This window comes from Phocoena sinus, chromosome 20, assembly GCF_008692025.1.
Source record: "Phocoena sinus isolate mPhoSin1 chromosome 20, mPhoSin1.pri, whole genome shotgun sequence".
Classification (NCBI taxonomy): domain Eukaryota; kingdom Metazoa; phylum Chordata; class Mammalia; order Artiodactyla; family Phocoenidae; genus Phocoena; species Phocoena sinus.
In genome coordinates this window covers 20113581-20136365 of record NC_045782.1, presented here as the reverse complement: position 1 = coordinate 20136365, position 22785 = coordinate 20113581, and the positions used below count along the sequence as shown (strand labels likewise).

The window sequence follows — 22785 nt, the reverse complement described above, 5'->3', positions numbered from 1 at the left end:
CATTTATACACTGATGTGTATAAAATTGATGACTAATAAGAACCTGCTGTATAAAAAAATAAAGTTTTAAAATTTAAAAAAAACAAAAAACTAATACTAAACTTTCTTTGGGTTATTTATATGGAAATATGTTAATATAAATGTTTCAGACATTACATGAAATTCCTAAAAATCTTATATGTTCTGTTATAAGGCATAATTCTAGTTATTACTTTAAAATGTATATCTCAGAAATAACTAAATTTCCTTGTCAATTGCATTATTATGAACTTTCATCAAATAATTAGCTGTGGTCATTTTTAAGTCTTTTGTCATTTACAGACAGTTCTGGGTGTACTCTGATGCTTTTGCAAAAATGTTACTATAAAAGGTTTTCATCGTCAAGGAATTCATAGATAAGACTCTGACAAGTACAGGTCTCTGGTAATTGACTATACTGCTGAACTGAATGAATAAGCATTTTCAGAACTCTAATGGAAAACTGATGAATTCATAAAAGTGCTAACAAAAGATCAAGTTAAAAAATTAATTACATGGGACTGAGTGAACTGATGAGGATGATTATAATTTTTGTGACTTTGTTTGAATAAAAAAAATGTTAAAAAGTAATTTAAAAAATCTTTAAAGAGAAGTATCTATGGGTTGGTTTTTTTTTTTTTTTTTTGCCGTACGCGAGCCTCTCACTGTTGTGGCCTTTCCCATTGCGGAGCACAGGCTCCGGACGCACAGGCTCAGCGGCCATGGCTCACGGGCCCAGCTGCTCCGCGGCATGTGGGATCTTCCCGGACCGGGGCACGAACCCGTGTCCCCTGAATCGGCAGGCGGACTCTCAACCACTGCGCCACCAGGGAAGCCCTAGCAGGCGACACAGGTTCGTGCCCCGGTCCGGGAAGATCCCACATGCCGCGAAGCGGCTGGGCCCGTGAGCCATGGCCGCTGAGCCTGTGCGTCCGGAGCCTGTGCTCCGCAATGGGAAAGGCCACAACAGTGAGAGGCCCGCGTACCAAAAAATAAAATAAATAATAAAAAAAAATAAACTAAAAATTTTTTAAAAAGAGAGAAGAAAACAAACAAAAAAAGCAGGTTCTCAGGCTTCTCCCCAGACACGATGCAGCAAACAATGAATCTGTATTTTTAAGATTCCCAGGTGATTCTATGGTCAGCCAGGTTCGGGAACTACTGGACTCCCATATTTCCTGTCTCCCATTGTTACAATCTTTCAGCTCACTATTCATGGTGAATTGTCCTAGAAATTACTACTATTACAGACTGCCACACAAATCCAGTTTGTACCAAATCTGGTTCTAATATGGCGAGCATTATCACTTCATGACATTGCCTACATGTGGCAAACAGAGCAGGTAATTATCTGATTGCACAAAAGCAATACATCCCACAAATTGTCCCAGAGACACAGCATGTTTTAAAAAAATTATACTTGAGACGTGTCCAGTGAGAAAAACTCAGCAGGATCCAGGGAATGTCTTTTTGTTTTTTAGTAATTAACAATTGGATTTATTGCCATTTCTTCACATTTTTCTCTTATCTCTCTACAAGGTATCTTGGTTTATATCAGAAATGAAAATCAAAGAAGTACATATTATATTATAAATAGTACATTATTAATAGTGTCTATTTTTGTATAATGTTTTTATTTGGAAACAATTTCAAACTGGCAGAAAATTTGCAAGTACAGTTGTAAATAACTTTTTCTTGAATTATTCGAAAGTAAATTACTAACCTGATTTCCCATTATCCCTGAACACATTATTCTACATAACCACAAGACAATCATCAAAGTCAGGAAATAAACACTGATATATTATTACTATCTAATCTCCAGGGCATGTCTTAACAGCCACCATTTACAGAGGATTTAGTATTAGGCCAGCATTTCATAGTACCCCTGTGTTGGGGTTCAGAGTAGGCTGCCCCAAGATATGCCACAATGGCATATTCATTATTCTGAGTGAAAACTACTTGAGAAACAGCTGGTGGGGGAAAGACTGATATTAAAAAAAACATTCTGACCACCCCACCCCACCCCCACCCCCGTTTTCCCCCAGAAAGTAGAAAAGAAATCTCCCGTGTCAAAGTATCCTCCCTATACCAGGAGATTAGAAAGTATCCTTATCACCAGTTAAGGAATTCAAGGCTAAGAAAGCCGAATAAGCAAACTCTGTTCCTTCCTGAGTCTGCTACCCCAAGCACAAACCCCTTTGTTAAATCTTCACAAATAATTGTTTCTCTGCCTAAAAATGTTATATGAACAGCCTTCTTTGGTCACTTGGGGAGGCATTTCTATGAGACCTCTCTGCATTCTAATTAATTTTTTTTCTCCTGTTAATTTGTCTTGTGTCAATCTTCAGCTAAAAGAACTCGAGGGGTAGGGGGGAAATTTCCCCCTTCCCGACATCTCTTATACCTAGGAAGAAACTAAGCTTCAGAAAGGTTAAGTAGCAGTGTTTCATCACATGCCAGGCACTGAGAACTTAGTAGTGGTTTAATAGCTACTGTTTGTCGACACTTGGATTTTGTACCAAGCACATGGAACACAGCATTGAATCTTTATGACAACCGTCTGAGACATGGCTATATTATTATTTCCATTTTATGTAAGAAAGAGCAGTTAACCTGCCCAGATCACATTTGGGTACCTGAGGCTATATTTGAACCTTGTCACATTTGGCTCTGAAACCCACACAAGTACATGGGTACTTCCTCCAAGCTCAGTTTGATGGACGTTCTGGTCATGCCTGGGTAGCACTGTAAGTAGTGAGTGGGTGTTCTTCCTGTTATTCAGTCACAGTCTCCACCCATTTCAACAGTCAATACAACGTTTCCTAAATGATCTCCAAATTCCAGAGTCTTAGGCCCCTGCCCTAAAGCTGAGAGGGGCCTAGGATCTGGAATTTTAACAACCACACCAGGTGATTCTTATCAGGAAAATTTGGACAACACTGTTTAGGTATCTTTGAATGAACAGAGTCTGTTTTACAGACCTCCTGCATTGTGTGCCTGGCAACAGGCACCCTTGAGGGAGGGCACAACCACCAATGGCAGCTTCTCACACTGACCTGTGGGGAAATGAGGGGAGAAGAATGAGTCCGTCCTAATCGTGTTACTCTGTTGCTGAGTTGCCTAAAATGTCTTCACTCCACCCCTACCTCCGTATGTGATGGAGTTTGGTGAAGAGCTTCTGTATCTTTTACTTGCCCATCATCATCTTTCTTTCTGTAGGCGTGAATTCAGGTGGGTTTGGATAAGAAATCAACTGGAACATTAGAGGATCTGCTGTGCTGGGAATCACCCCTCCTTAGGCTGTAATGTGGACAGTGTCTCAGTGGGAAACTGCAGAGTGGGAAGGGGCCTCCAGAACAGCTGACCCCAACAGGATGCAAAACACAGTGTATACTATGATTACAGCTTTGCTAAAATGTATCTGCCAATGGACTGACACTGGAAATGAATAAGCAAAAGTGGAAGCAGCTGTGTGATACAGCGGTAGGAAGGAGTTTTCTCATTCTCTACCATTTTTTTTTTTTTTTGGCCACATCACACAGCTTTTGGGACCTTAGTCCTCAGACCAAGGATCAAACCTGGGCCTTCAGCAGTGAAAGCATGGAGTCCTAATCTCTGGACCACCAGGGAATTCCCTGTCATTGTCTACTTTTTTTTTTTAAACATCTTTATTGGAGTATAATTGCTTTACAATGGTCTGTTAGTTTCTGCTTTATAACAAAGTGAATCAGCTATATATATACATATGTCCCCATATCCCCTCCCTCTTGTGTCTCCCTCCCACCCTCCCTATCCCACCCCTCTAGGTGGCCACAAAGCACAGAGCTCATCTCCCTGTGCTATGCGGCTGCTTCCCACTAGCTATCTGTTTTACATTTGGTAGTGTATATATATGTCCATGCCACTCACTTCGTCCCAGCTTACCCTTCCCCCTCCCCGTGTCCTCAAGTCCATTCTCTTATGTCTGCGTCTTTATTCCTGTCCTGCCCCTAGGTTCTTCAGAACCTTTTTTTTTTTAGATTCCATATATATGTGTTAGCATACGGTATTTGTTTTTCTCTTTCTGACTTACTTCACTCTGTATGACAGACTCTAGGTCCATCCATCTCCCTACAAATAACTCAATTTCGTTTCTTTTTATGGCTGAGTAATATTCCATTGTCGCTCTCTACTTTTTAATCTTTCTGTAATGTCATTATATAGATCTCATAATGAAAGATATATATATTTAAATTATTTTATTTTATTTATTTATTTTATTTTTAGCTGTATTGGGTCTTCGTTGCTGCACGCAGGCATTTCTCTGCGGCGAGCGGGGGCTACTCTTCATTGTGGTGTGCGGGCTTCTCACTGCGGTGGCTTCTCTTGTTGTGGAGCACGGGCTCTAGGCACGCGGGCTTCAGTAGTCGTGGCTCGCAGGCTCTTGAGTGCAGGCTCAGTAGTTGTGGCGCACGGGCTTAATTACTCTGCAGCATGTGAGATTTTCCCAGGCCAGGGCTCAAACCCGTGTCTCCTGCATTGGCAGGCGGATTCTTAACCACTGCGCCACCAGGGAAGCCCCTATGAAAAGTATATTTTTAAAGTTTCTTACTGTAGAAATCACTTTTCCCTAAACATTTCTGTTATGTGAGTCATTTTTGTTATCATACAGATTTTGTAGAAAAGTTTTAGAAGCTAACAATAGCCATGTTGCTTAATATCACAAATATTCCGAGTATATCCAATCCTAGTCTCCATATCAAAGCAAATAAATTACTGTTAACATGGAGACTCATGCATTTAACTTTGACGTGCAGGAAGGCAGAATAGCATAGAGGCTAAAGTAGACTTTGGAGTCAGGCAGACATGGGTTCAGATCTTGGGTTCAGAATTTACTAGGTGGTCTCAGGTAAGGCACATTTTCCTCAACTGTAAATTAAAGCTAATCAGGGCCAAAATTTATTGAGAGCCTTCCATATATGCCAGGCTTTATTTAAATATATTATTTATTTCAACCTTCATCTTTATCTAAGGCATAGGTATGAATTTTATTTCTGTTTTACAAATGAGAAAGCTGAGTCTTAAAGGGGGAAATTAACTTGCCTGAGGTCATTCAGCCGATTAGGAAATACGGTTGGAATTCAAAGCTCTGGTCAATCTGACCCTAGGAGTCAAGCTCTTAACACGACTTTGTCCTCCCTTGCTTGAGGCTGCTATACATAATTCAAAGATTGAGGGGACGAGAAAAGATATAATGTATTTAAAACATTTTGCACAGTATCTGACACATAGTAAGCACTCACTATATGTTAGCTATAATCTTAGATATCAGAGGATACAGGGATGGAGCTGTAGAGGCATTTTGATGTATTAGTCATTGACTGATGGGGTTTATTTGTCATATCTGGCTGTCTTGGAAGGGAGCCCGTGCTTCCCTCATTCCCCCCCACCCAAGACATGCTTCTTCCAAGCTGTATAATTGGGCAAAGAAGACAACTTTCCCTGATTAAAGCAGAGGTGAAGGTGGACTTTAAATGCAAATGGTCTGAGATGATTCTGAAACAATAAACAATAAAAAGAGGATGAACATAGTGGCTGTGTCCTAATTCCTCATTCTTCACTTCCATTTAGGCTGAGAATGAAAGAAGGAACAAAATTGAAAACTGATCCCATTTATTTCAAAATCATGTCACCTCTGTCAGCTGAAGATACTGAACTAAGAGGCAGCTTGAGTCTCCTTCCGCTTGTGCATGAGGTAGATTCAGAAGGAAAACATTGTCTCTGGAACTTTTAAATGCCCATTCCATTTGAAAACGAGCAAGACAGATGTGTATTTCTCCCCTCCCCCCACCAAAGGACTTTGCAAAAAGGAGGAAAATGGGGATTTTACACTAAATCACCAGGAAACTCCTTCAAGTTTGCAGTGGGAGAAGCCAAGATGCAGCAGCCTCGGAGGGGATTTGCCAGTTCATGTTAGGAGTCCCTGACTTTGGACAGGTCAGGAATATGACCTGAGTCTGATCCTGAGCTTTGCAGAAGAAGAAATTCAGATTTTTCCAGAACGATCAGGAGGCTCTGGGAGAACTGACAGATATTAAGTATAGGAAACAGTATAGACTACTCAGCTGTTTTCACTTGCAGTGGAGGCCAATGCTTTCTAGAGATGAGAGCTTGACCAAGGATCCTGTTAGCAAACATGAGTATTCTCGCCTTTGGAGAGTATCTTCAGAGTATTTCTACATTCTCAGAGTTGAGATGACTAAATCTATTTAAATGTTATATTTATCCAGCTTGGACACTTACTAGACATGTGCCTTTCAGAAAATTAAATTCTCTGCACCTCAGTTTTACCATCTATGAAGTGGTGATAACATGTGCATGGTATAACTCATATGAGTTGTTGTGAGAATATACGCAAAGCATTAGCAAATAGTAGCTGGTTGTAGTAACAACTCAGTAAATAGAAACATACGGTTATTATAAATTTTGTGCTTATTTGAAATTGAAGCTTCTTGAAAATAATTTGATGTTCAGCCTCTCCCAAACCATGGGGAAACTGAGGCAGCTCAGCTTCATAAGAAATCTAGTTTACCTCTCTGGTTCTTCCTCTTTCCATTTCATAGATGGCACAGTCTTCAAAACAAGCCCTATATGGGAATTCCCTGGCGGTCCAGTGGTCACGATTCTGCACTTCCACTGCAGGGGGCGTGGATTCGCTCCCTGGTCGGGGGAACTAAGATTCCGCAAGCTACGCAGTGCGGCCAAAAAAAACAGTTCTATTGATGATTAGAGGTATCCTGCCTTTTCTTTTCTCTGGGATAACACCCTACATTGGTTTCAAGTGACGAGAGCTTTTTATTTACATATAATGTTAAGGTTACATAATTCATGTTCCCATCTGTAATTTTCCAAGTTAGATTCTTCCTCTGAGGTTCTGGGTTATGGTGATGGGCCTTGGTTTTACTCTGCATGCAGACAGCGTGCTCTGAGCCACCTGTTTCTGAGATGCCAGTGCCTCTTTTGTCATCAAAACCTGGTCAGCATTTTGTTCTCTTGTTTAAGGCAACAAATCTGAATGTTGTTATGTACAGTACGAATAAGGTGAATCTTTTATCAAGGTCACCTTTTTCAGCCACTCATCTCACCTCTGGGGATTCATAAATATACCAAGGAAAGAAAAGGTCATATGCCTGAGTAGAGTATGTGCCTGGCTTGATTTTAATAGTGTAAAATTGCTAGTTACCCAAATTATTAGGAGGATGATTACTGAAATTTTGTATAATCTTCTGGGATATTGCGCAACCATTAAAAATGATCATTTTGAAGACTACACTACAACATGGGGAAATGCCTGCATTAGTCAGCTACTGCTGCAAAACAAACAACAAGCTTAGAATCTCAGTCATACAATAAGTCTTTTTCTCTCACTTCTGCATTTGCAGGTCAGCTGGATTTTGGCTAATCTTGTCGGGATCAGTGGAACTTGGCTCCAGCCATGAGTTGAGTTCACATCTCTCATTCCTCCGTGACTAGTGGGCTGCCCAAGACATCATCTTCACAAGGTGGTAGCGGAAGCCCAAAAGAGCAGACCCAGCACTGAAATGGGTAAAGCCTCTGTACACATCACAACTACTAACATTTCATTGGCTAAATAAAGTCATACAGCCAAGCTAACATCAAGGGGGTAGAAAATATACTCCAGCTGTAATCTCAGGAACTACACATGGTATAGGTGTAGGGAGTGATGAAGTACTGGGAAGAATTATACAGTCTACAACAGTGCCTCACAAAAAGATTACATGGAAAAAACACATGCACAGGATATAAAATTGATTGTACAACTTGATCATAACTATGTAAAAATATTTTTTGCAAGTCAACAAAGAATAGAAATAAATAAGCAAAAATGAAAAAAATCATGACTGGATAACAAGTGGCTAAGAACTGTTTATTTTGCCTCTCTCCATTTCTCAAACTTACATAATATAGTACCTTTCTTTTTTAAAGTAAGTTTTAGAAGCTTCTCACAGCAGGCATGTTATTTCACCAAACTAATTGTTTTATCTATTATATTAAGGGTCTGTAGGAAAAATGTAGAATTCTAAGCACATTCAAGTTAGCCATTTATTCTTAGTCTCCACCAGTTCCTAATCTCAAACTCAAATCTAACAGACTTCCATCAACATGGACCTTTAGTTGTTGCCTAAAAGCAGTTTAAATTCCTTTATTCTCTTATTCTCCATTATGGCAGTGTTAATTATTCTCCACACTGACCTCTTTGAAGTCTCCAAAATTAGATATTCATTCTATTGGCTAGAAGCATTGTCCTAGTAGATTCTGATTTTCTGAAAGCAGCAAGTCCATTCAGTAAATAATTACTGAGCACCTGCCATGTTCAAGGTGCTGCACTAGTTACTTTCAGGGAAATAATAAAGATATGTAAGTGCCATCCTTACTGTCAGGGGTCTCACAGTCTAATGGGAAGAGAAATCTGTACACATACATTTGGGGCCAGAAAGAACAGACTAGAAGAAAGATTCACGAGTTCTCAACCCTGGTGGCACATTGGAATCATCTGGACAACTTTTATTTATTTATTTATGGCTGCATTGGGTCTTCGTTGCTGCGTGTGGGCTTTCTCTAGTTGTGGAGAGCGGGTGCTACTCTTTGTTGCGGTGCACGGGCTTCTCATTTCAGTGGCTTCTTGTTACGGAGCATGGTCTCTAGGCTTGCGGGCTTCAGTAGTTGTGGCATGTGGCCTCAGTAGTTGTGGCTCACAGTCTCTCGAGCACAGGCTCAGTAGTTGTGGCGCACGGGCTTAGTTGCTCCGCGGCATGTGGGATCTTCCCGGACCAGGGCTTGACCCCATGTCCCCTGCATTGGCAGGCGGATTCTTAACCACTGCGCCGTCAGGGAAGTCCCTGGACAACTTTTAATAAATACCGTTGCCCAGGCCCAGGCCCAGAGATGCTGATTTAACTGGTCTTGTTTCTGGCCTGATCACTGCTATTTTTTAAAGCTCCCCAGATGGTTATAATGAGCAGCCAGTGTTGAGAACCACTGGATTAGGCCTTCTACTTTGAGCCCGACCAAACAGTCTGCATAGAACTGACAAAGACTCTCAAATGCAATATTTAAAACAATTAATTTGTTTTAAAAAATCAATTATTTTATCAAAAATTATACAATGTATGCAAATAGTTCAAAGTCAAATGGCACTGAGGCTTACGACTAAAATTTAGCAGACCCCTGTTCTCTCCATTCCCTCAATCCTCCTCCACTTTTGACTCTTTATTTTTAGAGAATTCACACATTTCCCATTCTCCGAATGTTAACATGCTGGTATCTTTTGCTTCATCAAAAACGAATTAATTGCTGAACTTTATTTTCTCCCATCTAAAAGTACCCTTAAAGCCCCCAAGGAAAGGTAAAAATGATGAAATATCAGGTAGCTGGAGCAACAGGAGTAAGTGGGGAGGTTCTTCTGTTCAATCCAGTATCAGGAGAGCCAACCACTAGGTTCAGATGGCTGGCTTGGAGGCCTGAGCAGTTCAGAGAGGCAGCTAAGAGCACTTTTCCAAGCCCTGCCTGCTCTTCCACCTCTTGGAAAGATGATGGGCTTTATCTGAAATTATAACCAAAAAGAATATTTCCTCACTTTCTCCTGGATTTGTGCCTGGAGGGCACCCTACCCCATCCCCAAAATAGGCCAGCAAGGCTGGGGTGCGTTAGAAACACTGGGAGATAGAGGTATAATAAAGGATGCATTAGGACAGTAAGTCAGGGTGTATCCTGGAAAGCCTTGAAAATTAGTTTGGTTTGACTGCGGGGACTCCCTGGGGATACATTAGCAGGGATGTCACAAAGTCAGTTCTGTATTTGAGGAGGACTTCTGTGGTTGACAAGATGGAAGCTGGATTGGACTAGAAAAACAAGAGGCAAGGCACCAGTGATAAGTACCACGGAAGAGGTGGAGTGGAGTGGGAAAAGGACAGTGACACTGCAAACAGACTGAAAGGCCCAGTCCCAAGAGACATTTCTGTGGCTCCATGCTCTTCTGACTGTGCCTTGATTTCCTCACTTGTAACGCATGAAAAGGCATAGCTGCCACCTGCCTGGGAGCAGGGACTCTGCTCTTTCTCCCTTCCTGTACTGTTTGAAATAATTTTCAGAAGGTTGCCCTCTTTTCATAAAGCAGGTAAAGGTGTTTAATGGCTCTCGAGGCAAAACAGAGCTTATGAACTTCCTCTGACAGGGCATATTCTGGACTGAGCCCAAAAACAATATTCCTCTCCAGGCCTGAAAACTGCTGAATACTGTCTAAAATGATGTGACCATCCAAAACACCAGAGACCTGGCTGAACACGACCTTCACTGCTCCGTGGGTCTCAAATAATTCCATCGCTCTTAGTAGTGCAAGCTCATAGCGTCCTCTGTCCTCCCCTCTCCTGCACAGAATTGCTATATCTTTGGGCAGATATCCACATTGGAACAGGTTGTGACATCTTTCTGCCACGTGTTTTGCAATTTCTTCTGTGGTCAGGTTCGTCTCTGTCTCACACACCCCAGGCAGAGCCTGAGTGCACATTGCTTCCTCATAGGCAGCTTCCCTAAATGATGCCAATGTGTCTGGAGACACGTTGGGGTGAGGATTTTCTTTGATCCTCTTCATTTCTTCTTTCATCAGCATTGCTATGTCCAGAGCACAGTGGATCCCATTGGTGATTGTTTTTCGAGGAAACTGAGCAGATGGAGGGGGAAGGCCATTGATATCTGGGTGACGGACTTGGAAAGGGTCCAGAAAAAGCCAGAGAATCCCTTGGTGAAGATTTTCATTTCCAGCGCCCCTCACCTTTGGATGGGTGATGCTCCTAGCCTTCATGTACCAGTCACCATATTTACTGCAGAAATTCTCAGTCTCATCCATCACTATGTGTTTGATCTTTGAGAACTCCCCTTGCATGAAGGTTTTCCGGGTCACAGCTTGGCAGGTGGTTTGCTGGCTGTAAGGATGAAGGAGAAAATAGGGCTTCAGCCATATAAACAAAGGAAATACCATGCATTTATTATTCTCTGGATTAGCATTAGAGACTGGTTCTCATCTGGAGACTGATTCACTGATTCAGTAACTACAAAAATGCTCTACTTACAAGTTACCTGATAGACAGAATACATAATTGCAAACCCTACTCTTTGGGGTTATCAAGTTAAATCTGCATGCGAAACTTTTGAAATGAACCCAGGTAGGAGATTTTATTATTTCTACCAGAGTCCATTTCTGCTGCTTGACAATCCCTGAAGGTAAATTCCTTACATCTAAAGGAAATCTCAAAAGGAATTTACACTTGTTACTACTATTTCTTTTCTTTCTGTCTTTTTTAGAGCTGGAGAACAGTCACCTAGAGGCATATCATAATTTTCATATGCAAAAGAGGTATGGGCTCATACAAGTTCCTCTAAAGAAAATCCTATTTCCCCACTTACTTGTAGTACAAAAGCAGAAGCCTCTTTAGATTTTGGTAAGGAAAACATTAAGAGGTTACTGAGTTCCATGACATGTCAAGTAGGGTACCAAGTCTGCAGGGCTTTGCCTCTATGGAGCTACCAATCCTACTTACTTAGCTCAATTTTCCTTTATAGTATGTTTTAGCATGTGTGTGTGTGTGTGTGTGTGTGTGTGTGTGTGTGTGTGTGTGTGTGTATACTTTTTTTTTTAAAACAAACTTGGTTGTTTCTTGCCACCTCTAATTTGGAATCAAGTTGTATCACCCATCCCTGCAGATGTGGGATTGCATGTGCAGTCCCTGGGGCTTTACCCCCATGTTCTGAATCATAACTATTCACGTTCCTCTCTTTCAGGTTGGACTCTGTAGACTTCTTGAAGAAAAGCATTGATTCTTAGTCATCTCTGTAACCCACTCACATTAAGTTCATAGATGTTTGTTGAATTGAATTTGTCTTTTGACTGGGGATATTTAAAAACTTATACCTGGGGCTCCCCTGGTGGCACAGTGGTTGAGAGTCCGCCTGCCAGATTTAGGGGACACAGGTTCGTGCCCCGGTCTGGGAAGATCCCACATACCACGGAGCCGCTGGGCCCGTGAGCCATGGCCGCTGAGCCTGCGTGTCCGGAGCCTGTTCTCCGCAAAGGGAGAGGCCACAACAGTGAGGGGCCCCCGTACCGCCAAAAACAAAACAACAAAAAAATCTTATACCTGTAAAGCGTAATAAAGAACATAGCCTTTAACACAGTTTACAAGATCCTTCATAGTCTGGCATCTGCCTCCTTTGCAAGTTCATCATCTGTCACATACCCACAGTCCCTCATGGCTCCAGGCAGACCTACCATTATGATTCTCTAATCTCCATGCCTTTGCACTTGCTGTGCCCTTTGCCTTTATTCACTTCTCCTACTCACTTCTTAAGAAGGAAGTCAAGATCTCCTTCACTGGGGAGTATTTGCTGACCAATATCCAGCCCAAGTTAAGCATATCTTTAGTATCATAATAGTTACACAACACTCCCATTGCTTATTTTTCTCTTTGTCTCTCTTATTGGGCTTTACGGCAAGGTCTGCAATATGTTTTTCTCCTCTAACACTAAATGTACACAGTACCTAGCATATAAACAGTGCTCAAAAAGATTAGTTGAATAAATAAGCAAGTCAAAATTAAAAGCCCTCATTTGCTGGATTGACTAACAACCAATTTCTTTTACTAAATCGAAAGCTAAAGATTTAAATCAGAAGCAAATGTGCATGTTTTCTAAAATTATTGACTCAGAACAAGTCAAACAAGTAAAAATATTTTATAAACGAAATAAATGGTATTTAAATTCAAGTTCCCATTAGGTGTAATGTCTAATTGACTGAAAGACCCTATGACTTTAAAGCACTAAATATCAAGCAAAAAGTATATGTGAAACAAGATAGGTTCGTTTCAACCTTTCTTAAATTTAAGGCCATAGATTGTGGGGGGGGAAATGTTTCTAGTTATATAAACTTAAAGTTATGCATATGTAGCTAATTTCTAATGAGATGTTTAAGCCTGAACATTGCAAAGTGCCGTTTTCTAGCTCAGCTACTTGATCACTTGCAAATGTGTATATAGTTTGAGCTCTTGTCCATATGCAGCAAAGGCATTGCAAAATCTTAAACTAAAGACACAAATTACTTGTGTGATACTGTTGAAAGACTGATTAAATGTGTTTAGTTAGTGAAACTCTTACATCACAAAATCCTTTAAGGCGTCACTTTCACAAACGTAGAGGATCTCTTTGGGCTTGCAGTGGAACAAGTCCTTAATTTTCTCCATGATCTTTATGGCCAGGGCAGTCTTCCTGGTTCCTGGAAAGCAGTGGAGGAACAATTCTCGTGTCTCCTGAAGGCTCTCTGAAAGCAGCTCGCACTGCTCTGCTACAAGCAAATTGAAATATTCACAGCCCAGCTGGTCACTCAGAAGAGATCGAGAGCAGAGTGAGACCATGATAAGGGCCTGCAACAAATTTTCCATTTCATCCTCATCAGCAAGCCTGTAGGTTCGGGGATAGTGCATGGGGATTTCACGTGGTCTACACCGTGTGCTGGGCAGGTATATCAGCCTTGGGATGACACACAGTTTCCCTGTGTAACCACCAACAGTTCCCAGTTTCTGCTTTAATTGACGAGCAGTGTTCCGGGCGTACACAAGCCCCCCAGTCCACGTGGGGTCTGTTAAGATTGTATAGAGTACAAGGGGGCTGTTTACTGCTATTAGGAGAGCATCACACAGGACCTTCTGCTCCTTCCTGAAGCCAACGTCACTAGCCCAGCTTTTGGAAAATATCACAAACCCCTGAGAACAAGGATATATCTGTGTCTTCATTAATTTCTCCAGTCCTTTATGATCTGAGAAGAGCTTCTTACAGAGGGATTCTGGTTTAAATTGTATCTCTTCCTGTGTCACTGAAAATGCAAGGAATAGAAGTAACTAAAATTTTCAAAGGCTATTTAAGTATTCCTGCAACATCGTAAGAAGAGATGAGCCTAGCCGTGGAACTATGGGTTTCCTTGTCTGCAAAGAAAGCATCTCCTCTTCACAGGCCAGGGCTGAGAAGTCACTGTTTCTGGCAGCTCTCATACAGGGGAAGGCAATCAGGGAGGGGTCTTCACAGAACAGCCTTCTAGCACTCTGTCCTCAACCCCAAATGGTCCAGTAGTACTAGGAAGGTATTCCTTCCTGTTAAGGGTGTGTGTGTGTGTGTGTGTGTGTGTGTGTGTGTGTGTGTGAGAGAGAGAGAGAGAGAGACAGAGAGAGAGACAGAGAGAGAGAGAGAGAGAGAACCTGATGCTTTTGGGAAACTAAGAACTTTCCTTTTCCTGTGGCAATTTTGCCCCCATGGGATATTTGGCAATATCTGGAAATGTTTTGATTTTTCATAGCTGGAGAGGTGCCACTGGCATCTAGTGGCTAGAGGCCAGGAATGCGGCCAAACATCCTACAATTCTCAGGGCAGCCTCCCTAACAAAGAATTATCTGATCTAAATATCAGTAGGGTCAAGACTGAGAAACTGCCTTAGGAAGAGTCTAGGTGACCCCAAGGCTCACCTCCTTCTGCCTTGGAAAGCCAGGGGGCAGCTCTTTCAAATGTATTCTCTCATATTTAGAGAACAAAAGCCATCTGTGACTGGAAGCCCAAAACGCACAGAGGTGTAGGGTGGATTTGATGACTGAAATCAAGAATTCGCCATGTATATTAATTCAGGACAATTGTGTCTGCTAAGCCCTACATTTGATCTTCTCTAAGGAGAAAGGCTTGGATGAATTGCTACCAATTCCTCCCAACTTAATTTTAGAAAATAAATAATCCCCTCAGCTGAAATCAAGAAGGAATACCTGGAAACAAGCGTTGTTGTAGAGCCCCCTTAAATTCCAGAACTTTGATGGGAGATGACGGGCTTCTTCGTGTAGATGAAGCTGGTGAAATCAGGTGAAGGCTGTAGTCTGCGGCCAAATTGGAAGGAGCTAAATAAATCCATGGAGAGTTGTTTCAGATGAAAAAAAAAAAAAGTTAAAGAATGTTTCTATTGCTCTTCCTACTGTTGACATATGGTGTGTGTCATGCCTGAGCTGTTCTCATTCTTTCTATGCCTCAAACAGTTCACATATGTTAGGAAAAGAGGTCTGGGACTCCTGTAGGGCCATGCATCTTCTATGTCACCTGCGACTTATCTTGGGCAAGTCATTTCACCTCTCTCCTGCAAGGGTGAGCAGGTGATCCCTAAGGTTCCTTCCAACTCTAATATTCTGGTTCCAGGTCACCTCTAAGAAGAAAAGGCTTCCAGTAGTGGTGGTAGTAGTGGTGGTAGTGGTGGTGGTAGGGTGGTGTCAGAAAAAGTAGGCACAGTATTTTAAAAATATTATTATAGTTGTTAAAGTCCCCCCCACCCCAAAGTTTAGATGGAATGGAAAGTAGTAGGATCTCTAGTTTGGGGTTTATGTGTGTGTGTGTGTGTGTGTGTGTGTGTATGTGTAAGTAAACTCAAACAAATTTAAGATAAGAGAAAGTATCATCCAATAAAATCACTGAAGTCTTCATTTGAGCTTCTTTTATCAAATCTGGAACTTACTGACCATGAAGGCAAACCGATAAACTTCATTCAGCCCGTTAAGTCCTTTATGGATTGATCTGAAATCACCAGGGCTGATGCTCAGCAAAACTGTAAGGAAGTGAAAACACAGGAAGTCCTCCTCCCCCACCACCATCCCCTCTCCAGCACCTTTTTTTTTTTTTTTTTTTTTTTTTTTTAGGTATGTGGGCCTTTCACTGTTGTGCCTTCTCCCGTTGTGGAGCAGAGGCTCCGGACGCGCAGGCTCAACGGCTATGGCTCACAGGCCCAACCGCTCTGACGCACATGGGATCCCGGACCGGAGCTCGAACCCGTGTCCTCTGCATCGGCAGGCGGACCCTCACCCACTGCGCCATAAGGGAGGCCTGTACCTGGCACCTTCTTTTGCGTTAAGTTTTTCTCCACTTGGTGGTGCCCTCAGCCTAGTGGTTCAAGGTACCGGCTCCTAATGTTACTGAAACAATTCAAATTTGTCAACAAGTTTCCCTTAAAAGAATTAGTGGAGAGTCTTTCTTAAACAACGTTTCTCTGAAATATCATCTTTAGAGAGAGACTATTGATGAATGTTTTAGACTAAGACTATCAGCCTGCAATTTTTTTTCAGCAGACCTTTACAGTGCATAAAAAGGAACTTTCATGAATTCATGGCTGATGGCATACTATAACTTTCCCCAAAGAGATGAAAATCCAAGCATTTCTTGACCTCACGCAGTTCATATTCTGAGTCTTTGGAACTAAAAATGTTAGAAAATAACCCTTTAATAGAAGATTTGTAAGCAAAACCAGCTTTCTATTCTCTAACCAAAATATTGACCAAATACCCAAAAGAAGGCAGAGAAGGGGCTCCTCCCTGCTGACTGGACAATGACGTCTTGTCTGCTTTACCTGATTGAATATCCAGCATCATGGCTACCCACTGCTCAGCCGTCAGCCTTGTGACAGAATTGTCCCTGATGACCCAGGAATCTGGGGCCTCTGTGAATACTACACAGCAGAAGGGCTCCACGTGTACCACACAGACATGACCATACAGGACATCTTTTTGGTACACATTCAAGATTTTGGTAGTGAAATTCACCTTTGGCTTCTCACAGCAGAAGTGGAATGTAGGCAAGTTTTCTATGCAGTTTTCTATTTCTTTTTTTAATAATTCAGGGTTCACTTTTTCTCTCTTACATCCAAACACTTCTTTGCTCTTATCATCCACCCCGATAATTAGGTATCCCCCATGGGTGTTGGCAAATGCAGAAACATAATGGGGCAGCATTTCTTTAATCCGAGGGATGATCTTTTTGGTGGTGAACCTTTTAAGCTCGACATGTGTGGACTCACTGAAGTCGAGTTTCTCCTTATAGATGAGTTTATCTTTTTTAACAAATTCTGAGGCACACATCCTCATATCTTCCTCTTCCTGAATGTATTTGTCAAGAGCTTTCTGAGAATGCAGCTCCTGCACCTTTGATCTTCCTCTTTGAGCTCTGGACTGCTTCTCTCGGAGGAGCTCCAGGGCACTGCTGGCACTCAAGTTGACGGTGGAAGTCACAGCTCTCTGAAATAAATTGGAGCGCAAGCTGCAAATCCTTAGCGGGAGGCTGAAGACATCTGGGCTCCAGGACTTCACAAAAATCATAAGATTGTGCCCCTGCTGCATGTAGTCAAGGTATTTCTGTGAACCTGAAGGAAGGAGCTTTTGAAAAGAAGTTTCCAGGTCCTGTCCCAGCCCATGGAATCGGTAACTGTAGGATTTATCATCAATCTCTGCTTTGATCACACCCCCTCCAGAATTTAACAGTGCACATGTCGCTTGGATGATTTTAGAATTCTCAGTTCTTTTCAAATAGCTATTGGTCATCTTCTTCCTTTTTTCTTCTCCAAGAGTGACTTTGCCCACTTCTACAATTATCTCGGGATAGAGCATTTCCGTATCCATCTTGAGACTCTCCATCTCAGCAGCCCTTCTGTGCCCCAAACAATGACAGAAAGGGGTTCCAATAAATAATTAGGACAGAAATGTTGCTTCTACGTTAACAAGAATTACAGAGATTACAAAATTTTCTTCAAAGCTATAGATTATTGGAGATACATTTTAACATTGGAAATCATCTTTGATATTACTGTTTTCTCACAACTTTGCCAAGACCTTTAGCCTTCACAGCATGAACAGGAATAGATAAACTGAATGCTTAATATTTTACCATAATGGAAAAATTGCTGAACTTTTAGCCATTTTTCATTTAAAATCAGGAAGCACGAACAGTGAGCCCAGATATAAGGGGCATGGGTTGGCACAGAAGCCAAAGCAAATTACACAGAAGTAGTAGTTGCCATCAGAAGATGCCTCTATTTATAATTCAGAGGGGAAAGAAGAGAAGACAACAAAGAACCAAGGGAGTATAGCTTTGGAGTATATTTGATGTAGAAGATCTGGCTATAAAAACAAGCATAAAACTTGGTATTCTTTATGTGCTATTTTATACATTTTAAAAAGTCTTATTCTACTCCTGAAAGAATAACAATTGATACCAAATGCAGAAATCTTTTAAGCTCTTCAGGCATTCTTCTAAAAGTACATTTCTTATACAGTGGGATGCAGGAACAGGAGTTTTCCATCCCTCCTAATAGTTCTGCCTGTGCTGTGGGAACCCCTAAGACTGGGGAATGGACATGAGCCTTTGAGACATAGATATTAAACTGTGGTCAACCTCCTTCTGCTTCCCAGACCAGAAAACAGCCACCTACATTGAAGTTAGCACCTGGAAGCAGATGGTTCAGAGACAGCCCCCTTAGTCTTTGTTAACTGCAAAATAAAATATTTACTAACCCAAACCCAAATTCTTCCTCTAGAAGAAGGGAACCCATTTTTTTTCTGTGTGATCTCTGCTAAGCAGAGGCCAGGTGGGTGTTGTTTATATCCACCAGGAGGGAAAAAAGCAGGCATCCAGCAGGATGGGTCCTCTCCTCTGCTGTTAGCTTGCCTTGGTTGCCTTCTCACTTCCTCCAGGCAAACCAAAATCAACCTGATGAGTTGTTTTTTCATAGGTGAGCATCTCCTATAAGCAAATGTAAATGTTTGGCTCTTAGAGAAATTTCTGATAAGTTTCTATTATATCATAGAATCACAGAAGTGTTGGAAGGGACTTTAAAGATCTGGTCCAACCATCTACCTTAAATACTCTCTGTAACAGGGGTCCCCAAACCCTGGGCTGCGGCCTGTTAGGAACAGGGCCGCACAGCAGGAGGTGAGCGGCGGCGAGCTAGGGAAGCTTCATCTGCCGCTCCCTATAGCTCCCCATCACTCGCATTACTGCCCGAACCACCCCCTCCCCCTCCCCCCTCCCCCCTCCCCAGTCTGTGGAAAAATTGTCTTCCATGAAACCGGTCCCTGGTGCCAAAAATGTTGGGGACCAATGCTCTATAATACTAGCAACTCTGAACAAATTGCTTTCCAGCAACTGCTTGAACACCGCCAATAACAACGAACTCATTATCTCTCAAATTAGTCCCCGTCTATTTTCTGACAGCTCTGTTAGAACTAGCTTCCTGGGCTTCCCTGGTGGCGCAGTGGTTGAGAATCCGCCTGCCGATGCAGGGGACGCCCCGGTCCGGGAGGATCCCACATGCCGCGGAGCGGCTGGGCCCGTGAGCCATGGCCGCTGGGCCAGCGCGTTCGGAGCCTGTGCTCCGCAACGGGAGGGGCACAGCAGCGAGAGGCCCGCGTACCGCAGAAAGAAAAAAAAAGAAATAGCTTCCTTATTTTCAGCTATAATTTGTTTCCCTATAACTTCCACCTGCTGGGTCTCACAAATAAATCTAATTGCTTTTGTACTAGCAGAACTATACTCTCATGACTCCCAAGGCTCATTGATGTTACTTGGTTGCTGATGACAACCATGATAGATACAAAGTTTTCTGAGAGTCTAGCTCCGTATGAACATCTGCTCCACATTTCCCCAAACTTCTCACTCATTCTCCTTTACAAGTTGCTCCTGAGCTATGATTTTACTAAGCTCTTCATGCTCTCAGACATAAACTGAGAGGAATGAGATTTAAAAAAATTTTTTTTTTTTTTTTACCTGATGCTCTTGCTTTTCCTCTTGTTGCTTCAGTTCCACATCTGGCTTTGGTCTGAATGTTTGCCTTCTGTCACAGTCCCTGTTGCCCTTTGATATCAGCCTGGGAGGAGCAGGAACTCTGCCAGACTCCCCTAGTCTTCATAACATTGACCCCTGAGGAAGGCTGATAAGGACTCAAAAAAAGCCTATGACAGGGCAGATTGGCAGGCCAGGGTCAGACCTCTGGGAGAGAATGAAGTATTAATGGGGAAATTCAGGGGTTTTCAAGTGAGGGGCCAAAGCTAAAACGTCCCTCCTCTAAAGGGCTGAGTGTTATTTCTATACATCATACAAGCATCTCCTGTCACGGTTAATTTCATTTCAAAGCTCTACGTTTATTTTAGATTAAGCTGTCCTGTACATATCTATTATGAACAATATTAACCTATTCTATCACCTTCCAAATCGTTTGTCCTATTCTATTCACTTTTATTCTCTTTTTCCTACTTTTCCTCTTTGTTGGACACAAGACCCAGCCTAGAAAAATACTCTTTGGTGAAGGTTTGGCTACCCCTGGGTGAGAGGATTACAGATGATTTTTCATTGAATTTCTTTTCCTTTCCTTTTTTTCTTTAACTTTTCTGTATTTTCTAAATGGTCTAAAATGAACATCAATTGTTTGCGTAATTAAAAAAACAATTAAGTGAAAAAAATAAACAGGTAAGAGACAGTTATCTCTTTGGGGGATGCTGGTTAAACTGGAACAAGTGAATATTGGCCAGCAATTATTGATGATGATGATGATGATGATGAACCTATAAACGTTAACTTACAAGGACAAAGGGTCTTTGCAGATGTGATTAAGAAAGGATGTTGAGATGAGGAAATTATTCTGGATTATCCATGTGGGTCCTAAATCCAATCAAAAGTGTTCTCATAAGAATTCAGTAGAGGGACTTCCCTGGCAGTCCAGTGGTTAAGACTTCGCCTTCCAGTGCAGGGGGTGTGGGTTCGATCCCTGGTCAGGGAGCTAAGACCCCACATGCCTCGCGGCCAAAAAACCAAAAACAAAAGAGAAGCAATATTGTAACAAATTCATAAAGACTTGAAAAAGTGGTCCACATCAAAAAAAATCTTAAAAAAAAAAAGAGAATGAGGTAGAGAGAGATTTGATACCTACAAAAGAGGAGGGGGCAATGTGACCACAGAGGCAGAGACTGGAGTGATGTGGCCACAAGTGAGGGAATGCCGGCAGGCACAGGAAGCTGGAAGAGGCACAAAATGGATTCTCCCCTGGAGCATTTGAGGGGAGCACAGCCCATGCTAACACCTTGATTTCTGCCCTCGTATGTCAAACTGGCTGTGAGAGAATAAAATGTTATTGTTTTAAACAACCAAAGTTGTGGCAATTTGTTACAGCAGCCACAGGAAACTAACATGCTTCTCTCGCGTAAGTCAAACCATCAAACAACTCTTTGTTTCTACTCCAATTTGCTTATGCTGAAACGGCATTCTGAAATAGGTTTCTGAATACCCCCTCAGGTTTTTTTTTTTTTTTTAACTGAGGTTACTCTTCCTATGGAGTTCTGCTTTGTTGGCATGACACTTTGTACCTGTCTGGCTCAAAAGTTATTTCCAGGATAGGAGGCAGAATACATACCATGATGAATAATCAGCACAGCAACATAGTAAACTGCAGATGTCTGCTCTCAGCTTCAACTTTAACCCTTTTTCACTCACGTCATTTCCAAATTCAGTCTCACTTTTATTTCATTTTAAAATTTATTGGCCATGCCACGCGGCATTTGGGATCCTGGTTCCCCAACCAGGGATCGAACCCGCGCCCCCTGCAGTGGAAGCACAGAATCTCAACTACTGGACCGCCAGGGAAGTCCCCAGTCTCATTTTTAGTTCTACTACCTACCTTAATTCTCAGCTTCACTCTCACACTGAAATCCTTCTGATATCACTTACTTCTAGAAAGATAAAAAGGACCGTCATTTACTGGACATATGCATTTGGGCACAAGGGACCAAGCTGGGAGTGTGGCACATAATACGGAACCTGAGATTACATGGCCAGTTAAGTGGAAGAGATGGCATGCACAGCCAGGTCTGTTTAATACAAATGCCCCTACTCCTTCCACTGCCTTTCAAGTTTGGGATTCTGGATTGCTTTGGAGTCTTCAAAATCTGAAATCTACCTAAGTACTTCCTTTTTCCTTCCCAATCAACATGAAGGAGATTTTTGGGGCAGAAGAGCTAGGAACTGTATTGTTTTCTCCTTCTTATTCTTTAATGTACTATTAGGGACCAAATCAGGAGAAGGAAGGATAATGTGAAAGATGAGCAAAGAGGGTTTCTCTTCCTTCTTCAGAGTTCCTTAGTTAAGTCCTCTGGCTATGAATAGTACGTTATCAGGCCAGCGAGGAGCTCACATTCTGGCTCTGATACCTCAAAGCAATTGTTCATGATACAAAGCAACTTGAAATCAGTAGCTTGTACAGTGATTTTTTTCTAGGTCTTGGGAAAATGATCTGGCCACACTGCTGACAGTTGGCGAAGAACTAGAGCTCCCAATTTATTTGTGTTTATTCACCGAGCACTTCAATTTATCAGCCGAGATAGGTATAGCACAGCTTTCCTGGTCAGTAGACACAAACTGCCAAATACCAGCGTCCATCTCACTCTCAATTCATTTGTCAAGATGATTCGGCTGGAATAGCAGACTAGATAGCATGGTGACCAAGAGTAACAGTGCTGGTTCTACCACGCCACCACCTGACTCTGGGTAAGTCTCCTTTCATTCATTCTCTCATTCAGTCAGCTGTTTTTTAAAGCACCAAGGGCCTTGAAATCCTAGCTCTAGCACTTTTTAGCTTAGAAAGCCTTGTTAAGATAATCCAAACCTCACATTCCTTCTTTGTAAAGTGGAGATAATAATAGTGCCTTCTCCATACAGTTCTTGTGAGAATGAAGTGCGATGATGTATATAAAAAGGTTAGCATGGTGCCTGGCATATAACGTCAGCTTTTCATTCAATAATCAGGATAATCAGTTACTAAGCATTTATTGTGTTCTGAACATGGTACTATGTCCTGGGGCCACCCATCATTTGCACCATTTA

General features: G+C 41.9%; 1 protein-coding gene across 3 annotated transcripts; it reads right to left on the bottom strand.

The window, feature by feature from the left end:
- Positions 1-8815: 8815 nt before the first annotated feature.
- On the bottom strand, positions 8816-19779 carry LOC116745243 (protein SLFN14-like). 3 transcript variants are annotated; one of them, XM_032615804.1, is made up of 6 exons: positions 19681-19779; positions 18429-18657; positions 16493-17565; positions 14874-15002; positions 13228-13942; positions 8816-11003 (listed from the first exon to the last, which is right to left on the bottom strand). In XM_032615804.1, exons 2-6 carry the CDS (start codon positions 18464-18466, stop codon positions 10169-10171), a joined length of 2790 nt encoding a protein of 929 aa, XP_032471695.1. In that variant the 5' UTR covers positions 18467-18657; positions 19681-19779; the 3' UTR covers positions 8816-10168. The 3 variants fall into 3 exon arrangements, with proteins under 3 accessions (XP_032471695.1, XP_032471697.1, XP_032471696.1); XM_032615806.1 differs by lacking the exon at positions 14874-15002; XM_032615805.1 differs by lacking the exon at positions 18429-18657 and having other exon boundaries at positions 19681-19772.
- Between the last annotated feature and the right edge of the window lie 3006 nt (positions 19780-22785).